Source organism: Ambystoma mexicanum, chromosome 7p (assembly GCF_040938575.1).
Source record: "Ambystoma mexicanum isolate Mex_15411 chromosome 7p, UKY_AmexF1_1, whole genome shotgun sequence".
NCBI lineage: Eukaryota > Metazoa > Chordata > Amphibia > Caudata > Ambystomatidae > Ambystoma > Ambystoma mexicanum.
The window spans coordinates 149,508,660-149,521,943 of NC_090939.1; the positions used below are offsets into that span (position 1 = coordinate 149,508,660).

At 43.1% G+C, this 13,284-nt stretch overlaps 1 protein-coding gene across 1 annotated transcript in view; it reads right to left on the reverse strand.

The window, feature by feature from the left end:
• Positions 1–311: 311 nt before the first annotated feature.
• The window catches only part of STYXL2 (serine/threonine/tyrosine interacting like 2), a 153,408-nt gene continuing 140,435 nt past the window's right edge, over positions 312–13,284 (reverse strand). The window contains exon 6 of the mRNA XM_069635961.1: positions 312–7,307. Within this exon, the coding sequence (XP_069492062.1) occupies positions 4,543–7,307 (2,765 nt within the window). The 3' untranslated portion in view covers positions 312–4,542. The remainder of the gene's footprint in view (positions 7,308–13,284) is intronic.

Consider the following 13,284-nt stretch of genomic DNA (forward strand, 5'->3'; position numbering starts at 1 on the left):
GCTGATAATAAAGTAGTATTTTGCCATATTCTATGAGTCTGTCCGGTTGTTTGGGTACAAGATTCTTATTGGTAATTCCATCTAGCACATGCAAGGCTTCAAGGTGCTAGAGCACACTGTGCAACTAACATGACTGTTGCTGTAAGGTAAAAATATTGGGCTGTTCTCAACACGGCTATAGCCACAGTTGGGGATCAAACAGACTTCTTACTCTGCGGAAGATTAAAGAAGTTCAAATATCTAAACAAGTGCCTAAAGGTGGGGTATCTTGTTAAACACTTGCAATGATATTAAAATATATAGGTATCATATTCACAACAAATAGCACATTTTATTATTTACACAACATGGTGTTCCTTAAAAAACATTCATACAAATGATCATGTAGCATAAAATAAATGCAACAACTTAAAACAACACAAGTGAAACAAACATAAGTGGGTTCTAATAATGTAACTATTTTTGGGTCAACACGTGCAGTTCATTCACACTAAGATCCCTAAGCCTAAATGATTTCGGCCATTTCTTATTCTTATTAGTAAATTGTAGATTCCCAACTTGTACAAGTTTCTGTCCTTTAAACACAACAATGTAGGACATTCTTCAGGGGTATATATGGTATCTTGCGTTGGTCCTATTCAAGGAGAATCTGTATTCCATTTACAAAGGTCTTCTAACAGAGACGAAAATACCCTCTCTATCTCAAGGGATTAGTATCCTGAAGTCTTGTATAACCTTGACAGGTTTTATTATGCAGATTCCTATAATTGCCGGAATTCTTGCCTTCTTTCCTCTATTTCCTAAACCTGTTTGCTCCAGGTCTTCAGCTATCTAATTGGAGCAGACCAGTTAACATACATTGGTTCAATCTATTTTCAATTGGCGGTTACTTCGCTGCCCAGAGAGACAAGCAGTTCCTTGTAACTCAATGGGCCTCATTACACAGATGGCGGTAAGGGTTAACGGTCACTGTTAATGGTACCGCTGACCGTTAACCCTTACCGCCTTATTACGAGGTCCCTTTGCGGGTTGGAGACTTTAACGCCTGCTTTTTAATCCAGGACCAGGGAGCTAATTACGGTATCGCAATTTGCGGTGCCGTAATTAGCACCTTCCCCATTCCCATTATGCCCTACGGGGCAAAAATGGGAATGGGGAAGGGCAATGGGGGAAGGGGGAATTACCGCCCCACCAACCTTGGAATAGGGCGGTAATTCCCCTTTCCTCCAAGGCGGTGCCGGTATTTTTCCGGCATGGACCAAGGTGCTATTAGCACCTTGGTCCACCGCCGTCCGTGTAATGAGGCCCAATGGTTGTTGTTAATTTCCACAGTCAATCACAAATGCCACAGCTGAGTGCTTCAATGTCACGAGACTCTTCTGATTTGCTAACTCTGGCTCTCAACGTCTCGTAATGGGCTATGGGTATGGAAATAGAGGAAAGAAGGCAAGAATTCCGGCAATAAGATACTTTTTGTATAAGATAGGTACAAATATTGGGACTGTAGTCACATCTCCCACAGCCCTGTAACAGCTGCCCATGTATGGTAAAGACAATCGTCCATAAAATGGTATTTACACAAACATCTGACACCTGCAACAAAGAGGCAGGGAAACTGACTTCAGAAATGGCTGGTAAGAGACTCAATACTATTTCTCAATACAACCACTTTGTTGGTAGACTCCATGGATCCTACCATGCGCCACTATAAGGTGTGTCCTTGGCTCGTAGACCATCCTTGCCAACAGGTATTGAAACACTGCAAGCAGCAGCTACGAAACCAGGAATATCGTCATTTCCCTCCAACTGCAGCAGAGATGCTGAAGAGAGAAATGGGAGCAAATATTAAACAACTCCCCAAGCATGCCTGGGCAATAAATTACTGCAAAATCAAATCTATCTAATGTTCAGGGTATTCAGAGTTCAACAAAAGTTTCCAACTTTTAACACGCTTGGTTCTAAGACAGGTGTTAGGTTCAAGTAAGCTTGAAGATGATCAATGTTTCTATGAAAAGGTCACAGAGCCTTTCCTCCCAACGGATAGTCAATTAGTAGGACTAATAGCCTGGAGGTGGTAGCTTGTTTCAAATACAATGCAAAATTAACTCTTGGATTTAAGCTGACAAAAAAAACTGCAAAGATACTCCTTTTAATTCCCAGATAAAGGGCTTCAATAAACACATGATATTGCAAAAGAACTAAGAAGCAATGTCAGAGGAATGCATAAATGTGTCACACATTCTTGACGTGTGGCCGAGTCCTTTCCAGCCCTATTGCCCTTTCTGTCATTATTGCCTGCCTATCATAGGCCCTCAAATCTGTAAAATTGCAAAGGTCATTGGAATCATTATTACTGCAGTATTTATTGAGTGCAAACCTAGCTTCCGGAAGCAATGGAGCACTTTACAATCATAGGGGGGAACAACATGATGAAACAAGCATAGGCACCAGGTTCGGGGAGCTAACAATAGAGGGGGCACAGAGTGGGGAGTAGTACTCACAGGAGCAACCCACAAGGATGAAAGGCTGCATGAAACTCACACATTGTGTCACAAACTCTGCCCTGAAACTTTGGGCCTTTCAGAAGAACTATGGGCCTTTCAGAGGCCAATGCTAGCCATGAATTCTAGTATAATAAACCTCAATGGTACTCATTTGACTAATGGATGAAAAGCAGGCCCAAGCATGCCTGAACTGTCATTGATTTTTCATATCTTCTATTAAATCTCACAATTACCCACTCCAACTGTACGTCAACTTAAGAAGGATGAAAGACTGATTTTTGTCCGTACCCTGATTCAAACCTCTTACCTGCAGGTTACACACAGATCACAGTAGCAGGTGCACTAAACTACTGTGACTCAATTCCCTCTTGCTAACTTGCTAATGCAGCCACACGGCATTCCGCCTCTCCCCCCACGGTTACCTGTTATACAGCATTTGAAGTAATTTTTTCCTTATCTTAACCAACGGATTCACTCGAACCAACCTGCACTTTCCTTGAACTTAACTGCAGACTTAATAGCTCTAAAGCAGAGTTGGCCAGTGAGTATCTGCAAACCTTCCCAAAACTTACTTTGTGATTCATGGGAGACTGGGGAGCATTTTATTTTTAAGCTGTTTTCGGCCTAACCTCTGGGTATGGCATTGTTGAAAACGTTGCCCCGCCGGTATTATATGTTGTCTGCTGTGAATCTCTGATAAGTGGTCACTCTACAGAAACTAGATGCTGGGAGGGGAAGTGAAGATGTTGCATCAGTAGTGACTGCCAAGTTTTCATTGAGGAGCTGTCAAGTTTAAGTAACTCAAACACCATGGTCATCTGCTTCTATCCCTGCTGTACAATCTGGCCTACATCGGTGTTGTTGGGTTTGTCTGCACCATCTCGAATATGCTTTGCCAAGCATTAGGCACTGCATGTAGTTCTTTCGGTTCCATGTAATAATGTCGCCACAAAAATATCGCCATGCAAAAATATCGCCGAAAAATTGTCATTTTTTGTGGCGACATTATTGCATTGAACATGCGGGGGACAACCCCGCAACCCCCACATTTTTTTTTTTAAACATTTTTTTTTTTAAACATTTTTTTTTTTGCCCCTGTCGCCATATATATGGTCACCCAAATAATATCGCCACAACATTTTCCCGGCGGTATTATTTATGGCGACCATATATGTGGCGATATTAATACCTGATACCGTTCTTTCATTGTTCCTTTCATTCATTAGGCAGAGCAGGTAGGGCAAAACATTTTACGCAAATTATTGATGGACACAAAATAAAATGGCGAATAAATATTTTTAACTTTTTCAGAAAATATATTAACAAATACACAAGTCCAATATTTAGTCTTTGTCGGGAGACAGTACACTTTCACTGCGCCTTTTGAACAGAATACACCAGGCATGTCAAAGCAACAGTGCATAAAGAATGGTTGATGTCTGCATAATGGCAGTGTCCATAGGCAACAAGTTCATCAATGAGGAAGGGACATGGTAATCCAATAGTCTGCATCTGCAAATGGAGGGTAGTCCCTGTTGGCCCGGATTCACAAAGTGGCCGTGCAAGAAGAGACCTTCAAATAGCCTTTGCAGCCCCTTTCCATTGGAATTGTTGGGTGCGATCAGTAGATTGCAGTGTAGGGAGTAAAAAGAGACGAGGGAGCAAGAGACGCGGGCTGAGCAAAATAAGGTGTTCCATATTACTACACCCATCAACATGTGCTTGTGGGAGTTTTATGAATTTATGATCGACATGGGGTTAACAAAACTGAATAGGAATAGGGTCAAGTGAAGGGGAACAATGGTAAGGGGAAATTGTACATCTCTGATAAGGCGGAAAAGTATTTCCTTAGAAAAATTTAGAGTCCTAAAGTGTAAGGCTGGTTCTAGATAAGTCAGCAGGGCAGCAGCACCAAACAAATATGTCACTTAAGGTTTTGGGAGGCATTTGTAGGGAACAACTGCTTTCATGATCCAATGATGGGCGTATCCTGCTTCCTTAAATTGGACTGCCGCATTAACTATGCTGACGCCAACAGCTAATCCCTCTTTCTCCTTCTCTGAAGCTTTGCCTTAGTTTCATCTTGTTTATTCCTCCAGGCAGCGATTATGTCATCATCGTCCATGTCTTCTTGCTCATTGGTGCTTTTTCGATACTGCGACCATCGACCTAATGGATCACTTTCCTCCTCTGTGCTGTTATCCTCCTTGACTCTGTCTGTATCACTTGCAAAGCTCTGGTTAAACCTTCTCTTTACACCAAGTTCTGATGCGTCACCATTGGGCAATACTTCTGACTCCTCAAAGCGATGCTCTCTAGTATCATTTGTTGCTGATTCTGGTGTGTCGGGCCTACTGCCCGATTCTGGTGTTGCCTGGAAAAAAAAAGGCTCTGGGCTGTCTTTTTTGGAACGGGTGGTCTCACGTGTGCAACGTGTAAATTCTGTGTCCTCCCTTGATGCAGAGGAGAATGCTGATGTTGCCCGGTAGCTATTACTCCTGATCTGATGGGAAGGTAAGCTGTCTAATCCCGCTGTTCGAGAGCTGATGATCCTATCACTGGATATCTCAGAGGTTGCCTCTCTAGTGCAGGCCCTTCTTGTATACTGGCTGGTAGTTTCTGTCCTGTCTTGATGTGTAGTCTTACCATCCGTTTTCAGGTCACTGAGCCACTTCTCCACACTGCTGTCAACTGATGACCTCACATCCTTTGAGACATATCCTGAAAAAGCAGAGACTGTTTCCGTTCTGTCAATGTCTCGGTTTGAAAGATGTCGGTAATTTCCACTTCTGGTGTCCACTGCTTCCTCCTCATCTTTCTCCTCATCATCTTTGGCTTTTTTCTTCTTAAACAAAGTGCTGCGTTTATTGTCGGTGGCAATTTTCTCTTTCTTGTACTCTGACATTTTCCCACTCAGCTCCATTTTCAGTTCCTTCTCCTTCTTGTTGAGCTCCTTCAGGTCTATGTCATCCACAAACAGGCTGTAGAGAGGCTTGCTTGTTTGAGTGATTTTCCCCTTGACGCTGGAAGTCAATGAACTATCACAAGACATCATCGACTGGTTATCAGCATTTCTCAGGTCCCGTTGGCGTGACATTGACCCAGCGAAAGAGGAGCTACTTTGCATGCTTAGAAGTGACATTTTGTCATCTTCAGTGTTTCGTCCATGATCACTTGACTTCAGGTTGGAACTCATCACTGAGGGGGCACGGGACATCATAAGGATCTCGTTCTGTTTCTGAGCAATGGTCTCACAGACCACATTGGCAATCCAGTTCTGAATGCTGGCCACAGAGATTGCATCACCGGCCCCAGGTGTTATGTTTGGCAGAGGTATTGTAGGAACTTGTGGCATACCTGAAGCCCCCGTTGCTTGGGATAAACGGGATCGGTTACTCTGCATACTCAAGACAGAACCTGAATCCTCACCGCCCATTCCCGAAAGCATTGATGGCAAAAAGGCTGTCAGTGGGATACTGCCACTCATGGCAGTCTCAGTTTCCAAACCACATATGGACTGGCTCTCCTCCAGGGTCTTCTTGGAGCGTTCAAGGATCTCTTCCCGCCTCTGCTTCCTCTTCGCTGAGGCTGTATCCTCCCCCTTGGCAAGATCTACAATCTCATCCTTGTTTTCATTGCCTACCTTCTTCTGGCGCCTCATCTTCCATGTCTGGTATGCCGTCAGGTTGGCGTCTGTCAAGTTCTTCTCCTGTGCCTCACCTTGATCTGCGCTTTCTTCCCCTTTTGGGGTTTCAGTGCCCTGTGAATCCTTCTTATGTAAGCCATACTGTATTCTTTTGATCCTCCACCTTTCCAGTGCCGTGAGCTTGTCTTTATTTTTCTTGCAAAAGTTGTAAAGAGAATTGGTCTCTGAGAAAAGGCTCTCCTCATCGATGTCACGCTCCTTTCGTGCATTTCCTGGTGGTCCTTCATCCTTTGAGTACCCGGCATCGGACCGCTTAATGGCTTCTTTTTCAATCTCCTGAATCCTTTTATTCCAAATGTCCCAGGTGCTATCCTCCGTGGACTCTGAATCATTGCGGCCTCGTCGCATTCTGTTGATGCCACTGGCTTCCAGTTGCTGCTTCAATAATCGAATGTCTAAACTGCTCACACTTTCTACATCACTAAACTCACTTGGGGAATACCTCCTTCCTCCCATGACAGAGTCTCCATCTTCATCTTCAAGACCAGATGATTGATATTTCTCATTTCGACACTGCCATTCATAGATCATTTTCCTGATATCATCATCATCCTCCTCGCTGGCCTGATCTGGAACTCTCAGCTCTTTGCCCTCATTCATCTTTTGGGGCACTTCACGTGGAGGCAAGCCTTGTTTCACTCTCCACTCTTCATACAGCTTTTCCTCTTCATCTTCGTCAATGAGGGTGGGTTGTTTGGACACCACGCTTGAATGTGCCACAGAACTCATAACACTGCCCATGACGCTACTGGTTTCTTCTTCCTGCACTGTGATGGAATGTGCCTTTGCACCCATAACACTGCCAGAGTCCTCCTCCTGTACAGTTATGGAGTGAGCTCTTGCTTCAAGGACGGAGCTCTGGCTCATGCTGTCCTCATCTCCACTCTCCTCCTGCTCAAACTCTTCCCGCTCCTCCAGTAGGTTGTCATTTAGCTCTCTGAGTTGTTTCAGGAAGCCATCATTGGGGTAAATAGCGCGCTTCTTGCGGATCGTCATCAGGGCCTCCAGGATAGTCATATGGTGGAAGATCATCAAGTAGGCAGCAACAAGCACAGCTGATCGGCTGATCCCCATAACGCTGTTGACTAAGACTTTACCTATGAGCAAAAAAAAAAACAAATGTCAGGAACTACATACTGTACAGTTAAACAGTTGAAAATAAATGTTTTGGTACAGAAAGGTAGCTAAACACATTGCAACTGATGAAAGCATATTGTTATTATAGAGTAAGATAGATCCCTGTACAAATGATACATCAGACAGTAAGTTTGTATGAGCCCGGGTTCGCCATTTTAAGCATACGTTTGGAGAAAACCCAACACACTGGCAATATTTGGTTTGTCCAGGAATCAACACAACCTTTGCGTATTTATCTTTCAACCACTTCTTAGTGGAAGGATCCAACAGAATACAAGGGAAGAAACCCACATCACACTCTGCTAGGATCCATACAGGAAGGCAGGAGGGGATGAGATAGTGTCAATCATGGTAGGTGCAAATAATATTTCTGCAAAGAAGCCAAAACACATAATTGGTCAAAATATCTGATGGCTCAGCGAACTTGGTCTTGGGTCTGAGAGATCTGACCCCATATTCATGGTTTCAAGCAGAGAAACAATTTTCTCAGGTTATCCCACTTTGCAGCTGACAAGTATTGATTTACAACCTTTCAATGTTTAAACACTTGTAAGGCTAAAGATGTGGGTTTCCTCTGCACGCCGGTGTGTGGACTGTGGCCGGGGAGATGTTGAGGCCCATTGGGTACAGCTACTTAGAGCCCATGCGTGTGAGCATGCGTGGAGGGAGTCTGACAATGCACCACCTCGACAGGCTTCTCTAAAACAATGGCATATTGCCAGAGTCCCTCCAGCCCAGCCCAATCAGCCATCGAGAAGTTCCCCAACCCCAAAAGCTTCTCAAAGACATGTGAGGGCCTCTGTCTCAAGTCAGACCCTGTTCTTTTCTCATGATTGTGATGTAACACAATGCTGAAATGATATTTGACAAAGACCTTCCACACTGGGCTCCACGAATCAAAGGCCTAATGCATGACTGGTTGTGCCTCCCCACTATTGGCCTTATAGAGGTACAAGCATGGATGATCTTGCACTTGCAAAAGGACAGGTCTGACATACCGAGTTTCAAATGTACTGCACCTACCATGATTGACACTATCCCAACCCCTCTTACCTTCCCCAGAATATCCTAATAGGGTGGGCTGTGTGAATATATTTCCATTTTCTTCTATCTTACCATTCTCTTTAGTTCCACCGACCCCTGCACTACTTAGCACAGTGTACCATTCAAACCAGATAAGGAAAAAAGGAATCCCAGGAGATGCTATTTTAGCTTTATGGTTGTAGTGTTTTTCAAAGGCTTAATTTCCTCCCTGCCCGAAGAAGAGTTGAAGTCCACAAAAGCTTGCAAATTAATTAATTTGTTAGCCTAATTAAGGTATCGACTTATTTTGGAGAAACTCTCTTTCGCACGTGCTCTCTCTCTCTTTCTCTCTCTCTCTCTCTCTCTCTCTCTCTCTCTCTCTCTCTCTCTCTCTCTATCTCTCTCTATATATATATCAATGAAAAAACTTTGTTAAAGGGACGTTATGGTTAAGTTGCACTAATAAAAACCTATGAAATTCATTGAAAAAACTTTGGAAAGGGACGTTATGGTTACAAGTAAAACAGAAAAACCTCAGAAATTCTCCAGTTATGGTAAGCTAAGCAACCATTGTGCACTGCTAAGACTAACACCCAGGACATCAAAGATGACATCACAAATGTCATTGATACATCACTGATGACATCACATATCTGGGCCACTTGTTTTTGTTCACTAACATATATAGGCCAGGTGGTTTCGTTCACTGACAGTCAGAATATTAAAATTGAAAAGGTGCTATATATCTAGACGTTAACCTTATCATATGTTCCAAAAGTACGTTCTTTAAGGTTTTGTCTCAGCTAAATGTGCACATACATGGGGAAATAAGCAAGCCTCAAACGCACAGTATGTGCCTCTGATTTGTATGCATTGTGGTTCTTCATATGTACTAGCACAAGTGTAGTAAGTCTTGAAGTGTTCGCTAGTTATTACATGTTTAACATTACTCAAAACTTACATAAGGTAGCATTCATTATTGTACTTTCCAAAATTACAAGATTATAAATATTGTGCTTCTATGGTGCATGCTGCAGCCATTGCCTATGTTTATATATGATTAGGTTCCTGTATTAACAACAACACTCCAATACAATGGTGTTTAGATGAGTACATTCTTTAATAAGTAGTTCATGATCGGTCTCCCGATCACCCCTGCCATCTTATTACCAACATTAGAAACACAACCCCCTGTAGGGACTTTTCATCAAAATGAATTTCACATGTGATGTCATCAGTGATGTCATCATTTTCTTTTCTATCCAAGATGGCCACCATGGAAAGGGAAGGCGGGGTGCCATACAGGGCCCCTCTTTGCTTTCCATGGCAGCCTGCAGAAGGCAAAGAGAGTACCCTATGACCATATTACCACAAGCACATTTTTTTTCCCTTTCAAAGATATCCCACTTTCGAATAACTTTACCACAAAACCGGTCCCAGGTGGACATGGCCGCTTTAACCCCATGTGTTGTCCCTCGTGATCATGGCCAGTAGCCAGATTGTCCAGATCATGACATTATTCCATGGCCCAGACAATGTGGCCACTGCCCATGGCCATAGGCTACACCTCAGTCACCAAAGGTATATCACTATTTGTTGTGCCTACATTATGACACTTGTCAAAAAATATAAAACGGGCACATTTGCAAAACCATGATTTAAGTTCCTTGCCAATGCTCCTAACACAAGTTTCCTGGAAATACACCCATGTTTTATTTTTTCAAAAGTGTCAAATGTATGCACATACAATAGTCATATAACTTAACCCCCATTTGACAAAATCCATTCAGACTTTACAAAAATATTTATATCTAGATCTAAAATCGTTTTTGCAAACTTTTGTCTAGATTCGTCAAATTGCACCACATTTATAAGCCTTTACAATATTTTCAGATCCCCCCTCTAATTTTGCCCCCTCTTGACAGAATCCCACCAGACTTTGCAAAAACTTTTATATCTAGATCTAAAATCTTTTTGCAAACCTTTGTGTAGATTCGTCAAATGGCACCACATTTATAAGCCTTTACAATAATTTGGGACCCAACTCTCTAATTTTGCCCACTCTTGACAAACTCCCACCAAATTTCGCAAAAACATTTATATCTAGATCTATTATCAGTTTGCCAACTTAAGTGTAGATTTGTCCAATGGCACATCATTAATAAGCCTTTATAATAAGCCCTCTAATTTTGCCCCCTCCTGACAGAATTCCACCAAATGTTGCAGACTAATTTTGAATCAGGTCAAGAATATAATTCCAGAATTTCATGCGGTTTCATTAAGTGGCCCCAAAGTTATAAGCCACCCAAGAACTGCTTTTCACCAACCCTGTAATGCAGAGGCGTCCGCGAACTTCACAGGACTGTTCGGGGACTTTTATGGCGAAAAACACCTGTTTTTTTGCTTCTTGCAGCCATATCCCAACCCATCCTCATCACCCCTCGTCTCCGCAGAAATTATTTGATAAGTTTGACAAGTGCAATGTTGTGTTTTGTCATATGTTTTTGCTGCGATGTCTGCGTACATCGGCCACTGTCCATAAATCCAAGATGGCCGGCATTTCCAAAAATCTGACGCACTTCACGCTTTTCACCATTCAATCAGTGGGCACGTCTGATGTCCGCGGACACCACGTTGCCTTCTAAGCCAGTTGGAGCCCTGTCCGCAGACTGAACAGGGAAATGGGTCAGCGGACCGAACCCAGATATCACATATTTTTTTGGACCTACTTTTCGGTCGGATTTCCACCAAATTTACAAAAGCACACTTGCGGGACCAAGCCACTATTCCTGCTGCAAATTTTGTGAAAATCTGTCCAGAAGTTTGGGCTGTAGGCATGAGCAAAGTTTTTCTCCATTCAGTCTATGGAAAAAAAAATTGGGACCCCCCTATTACTTTGACCCCCTACTTTGAAGGCTATGTCAATGCACCGCTCGGGCGCCTGTAGGCGAGTAATATGCGGTTCCTGCCACGTGATGTATCACGTGAGCGCTATCAAGCTGAGCCTCCTCCTGAAGGCGAGCGAGCGCGAACGTGAGCCCAGCAAGAGTCCCCAGTGACTCACAGTGCTGGCGGGTGATGAAAGAGGCTGGTAAGCAAAGGTCCGTTGTTGACACACTCCTAGAAGGCTATGTCAATGCACCGCTCGGGCGCCTGTAGGCGAGTAATATGCGGTTCCTGCCACGTGATGTATCACGTGAGCGCTATCAAGCTCTGCCTCCTCCTGAAGGCGAGCGAGCGCGAACGTGAGCCCAGCAAGAGTCCCCAGTGGCTCGCAGTGCTGGCGGGTGATGAAAGAGGCTGGTAAGCAAAGGTCCGTTGTTGACGCACTCCTAGAAGGCTATGTCAATGCACCGCTCGGGCGCCTGTAGGCGAGTAATATGCGGTTCCTGCCACGTGATGTATCACGTGAGCGCTATCAAGCTCCGCCTCCTCCTGAAGGCGAGTGAGCGTGAACGTGAGCCCAGCAAGAGTTCCCAGTGACTCGCAGTGCTGGCGGGTGATGAAAGAGGCTGGTAAGCAAAGGTCCGTTGTTGACACACTCCTAGAAGGCTATGTTAGTTTCTAAATTCAATGCATATAATTTCCCCAACAGTCTTGTTGCTTGTCCCACTAGCCACCATTAATCATATAATTCTGCTTACACCGCTCTCCCTCATCTCACTACACTAACAGCAATCCACTCATTGCTGTATTCCCCCTTCCTCATGCTATTACTGCAATCACACTCTTTTGCATTACGCCCAGTCCCCTCTTCCGTATGCCACTACACTTGAGGTCTGCAACCTCTAACTCTACAAATGTTTGAACACACAGATCCCATTACCTATACATCACTCTTCCACATCCTACTTCCCAATTATAATCTATATCAATATGCAGATACTCCTCCTCCTTATCCTAATACACCAGAGGTCTACAACTTATCACTGTACAAATGTTTTGGCCTATAGCTTACCTATACATCCCTCTTCCTCAGCACATCCCAATTGTAATCCATATCATCACTCCAAAACCTCTCTTCCTCATCCTCGTCCCAGTACCCAATATTAATCCATATCATTATCCATACCCCACTCTTCCTCATCCGAGTACAATAATACCAAGCCAAATTATTACCTACACATTAATCTTCCTCATCCTACTACTCAATGGTAATCCGTATCAGTATCTCAACATTGACATTGCTTGTTCCACTATTTAACACATATCTTTAACCACACATCCCTCTAAAGTACACACTTTCTTTTTATCAACAGATATAAATGAATGCCTACTAAAACTCTGCTCCGTAGAAATCAAAGAAAAGATTGAGCAGATAAAAAGAAGGGAAAGTCATATGCTCACCCTCCACTAAAACAATGTATAGAACATGTACAAGCAAAACAACAAGTAAATCTGCTCTTGTAAAGTACATAGACATCACTAACAAAAGGTTTGCTCCTGGTTCAAAAAAGAAAAGCAGCCAAATACATGGTACTCAAATTACAACCGAAGAGGAACCCCGAATTATGTCTAGCAATCTCAATGTAGTCACAATAACACATTCCATAAAAATCAATTTTACAAAATATGTTTTGTCGCACAGTCCTTAGCAATCTCATAAAAAATCACTTCAAAATTACCAAAGAAAACTGCTTCTTGAACCACTTATTGGCAGTGCATTCAAACTAAAAAGAAAAAGAAAATTAAAATCTGGCATTAGCAGGGTTTACCATATTCGCCAATTTGGGTTCTTTTATCAATTTAAGAAGAGCGCACATACCTGCACACCACAATCTTTCCTATGCACAAGCAATTCAGACTTACAGATGCGCATTTCAGGTTGTGATCCATGTGCACATCTAGCCTTTCACATGAACTATAACATATCATATAAGCACAAACTAAGGCCTTTCACATGCAAGCACATAT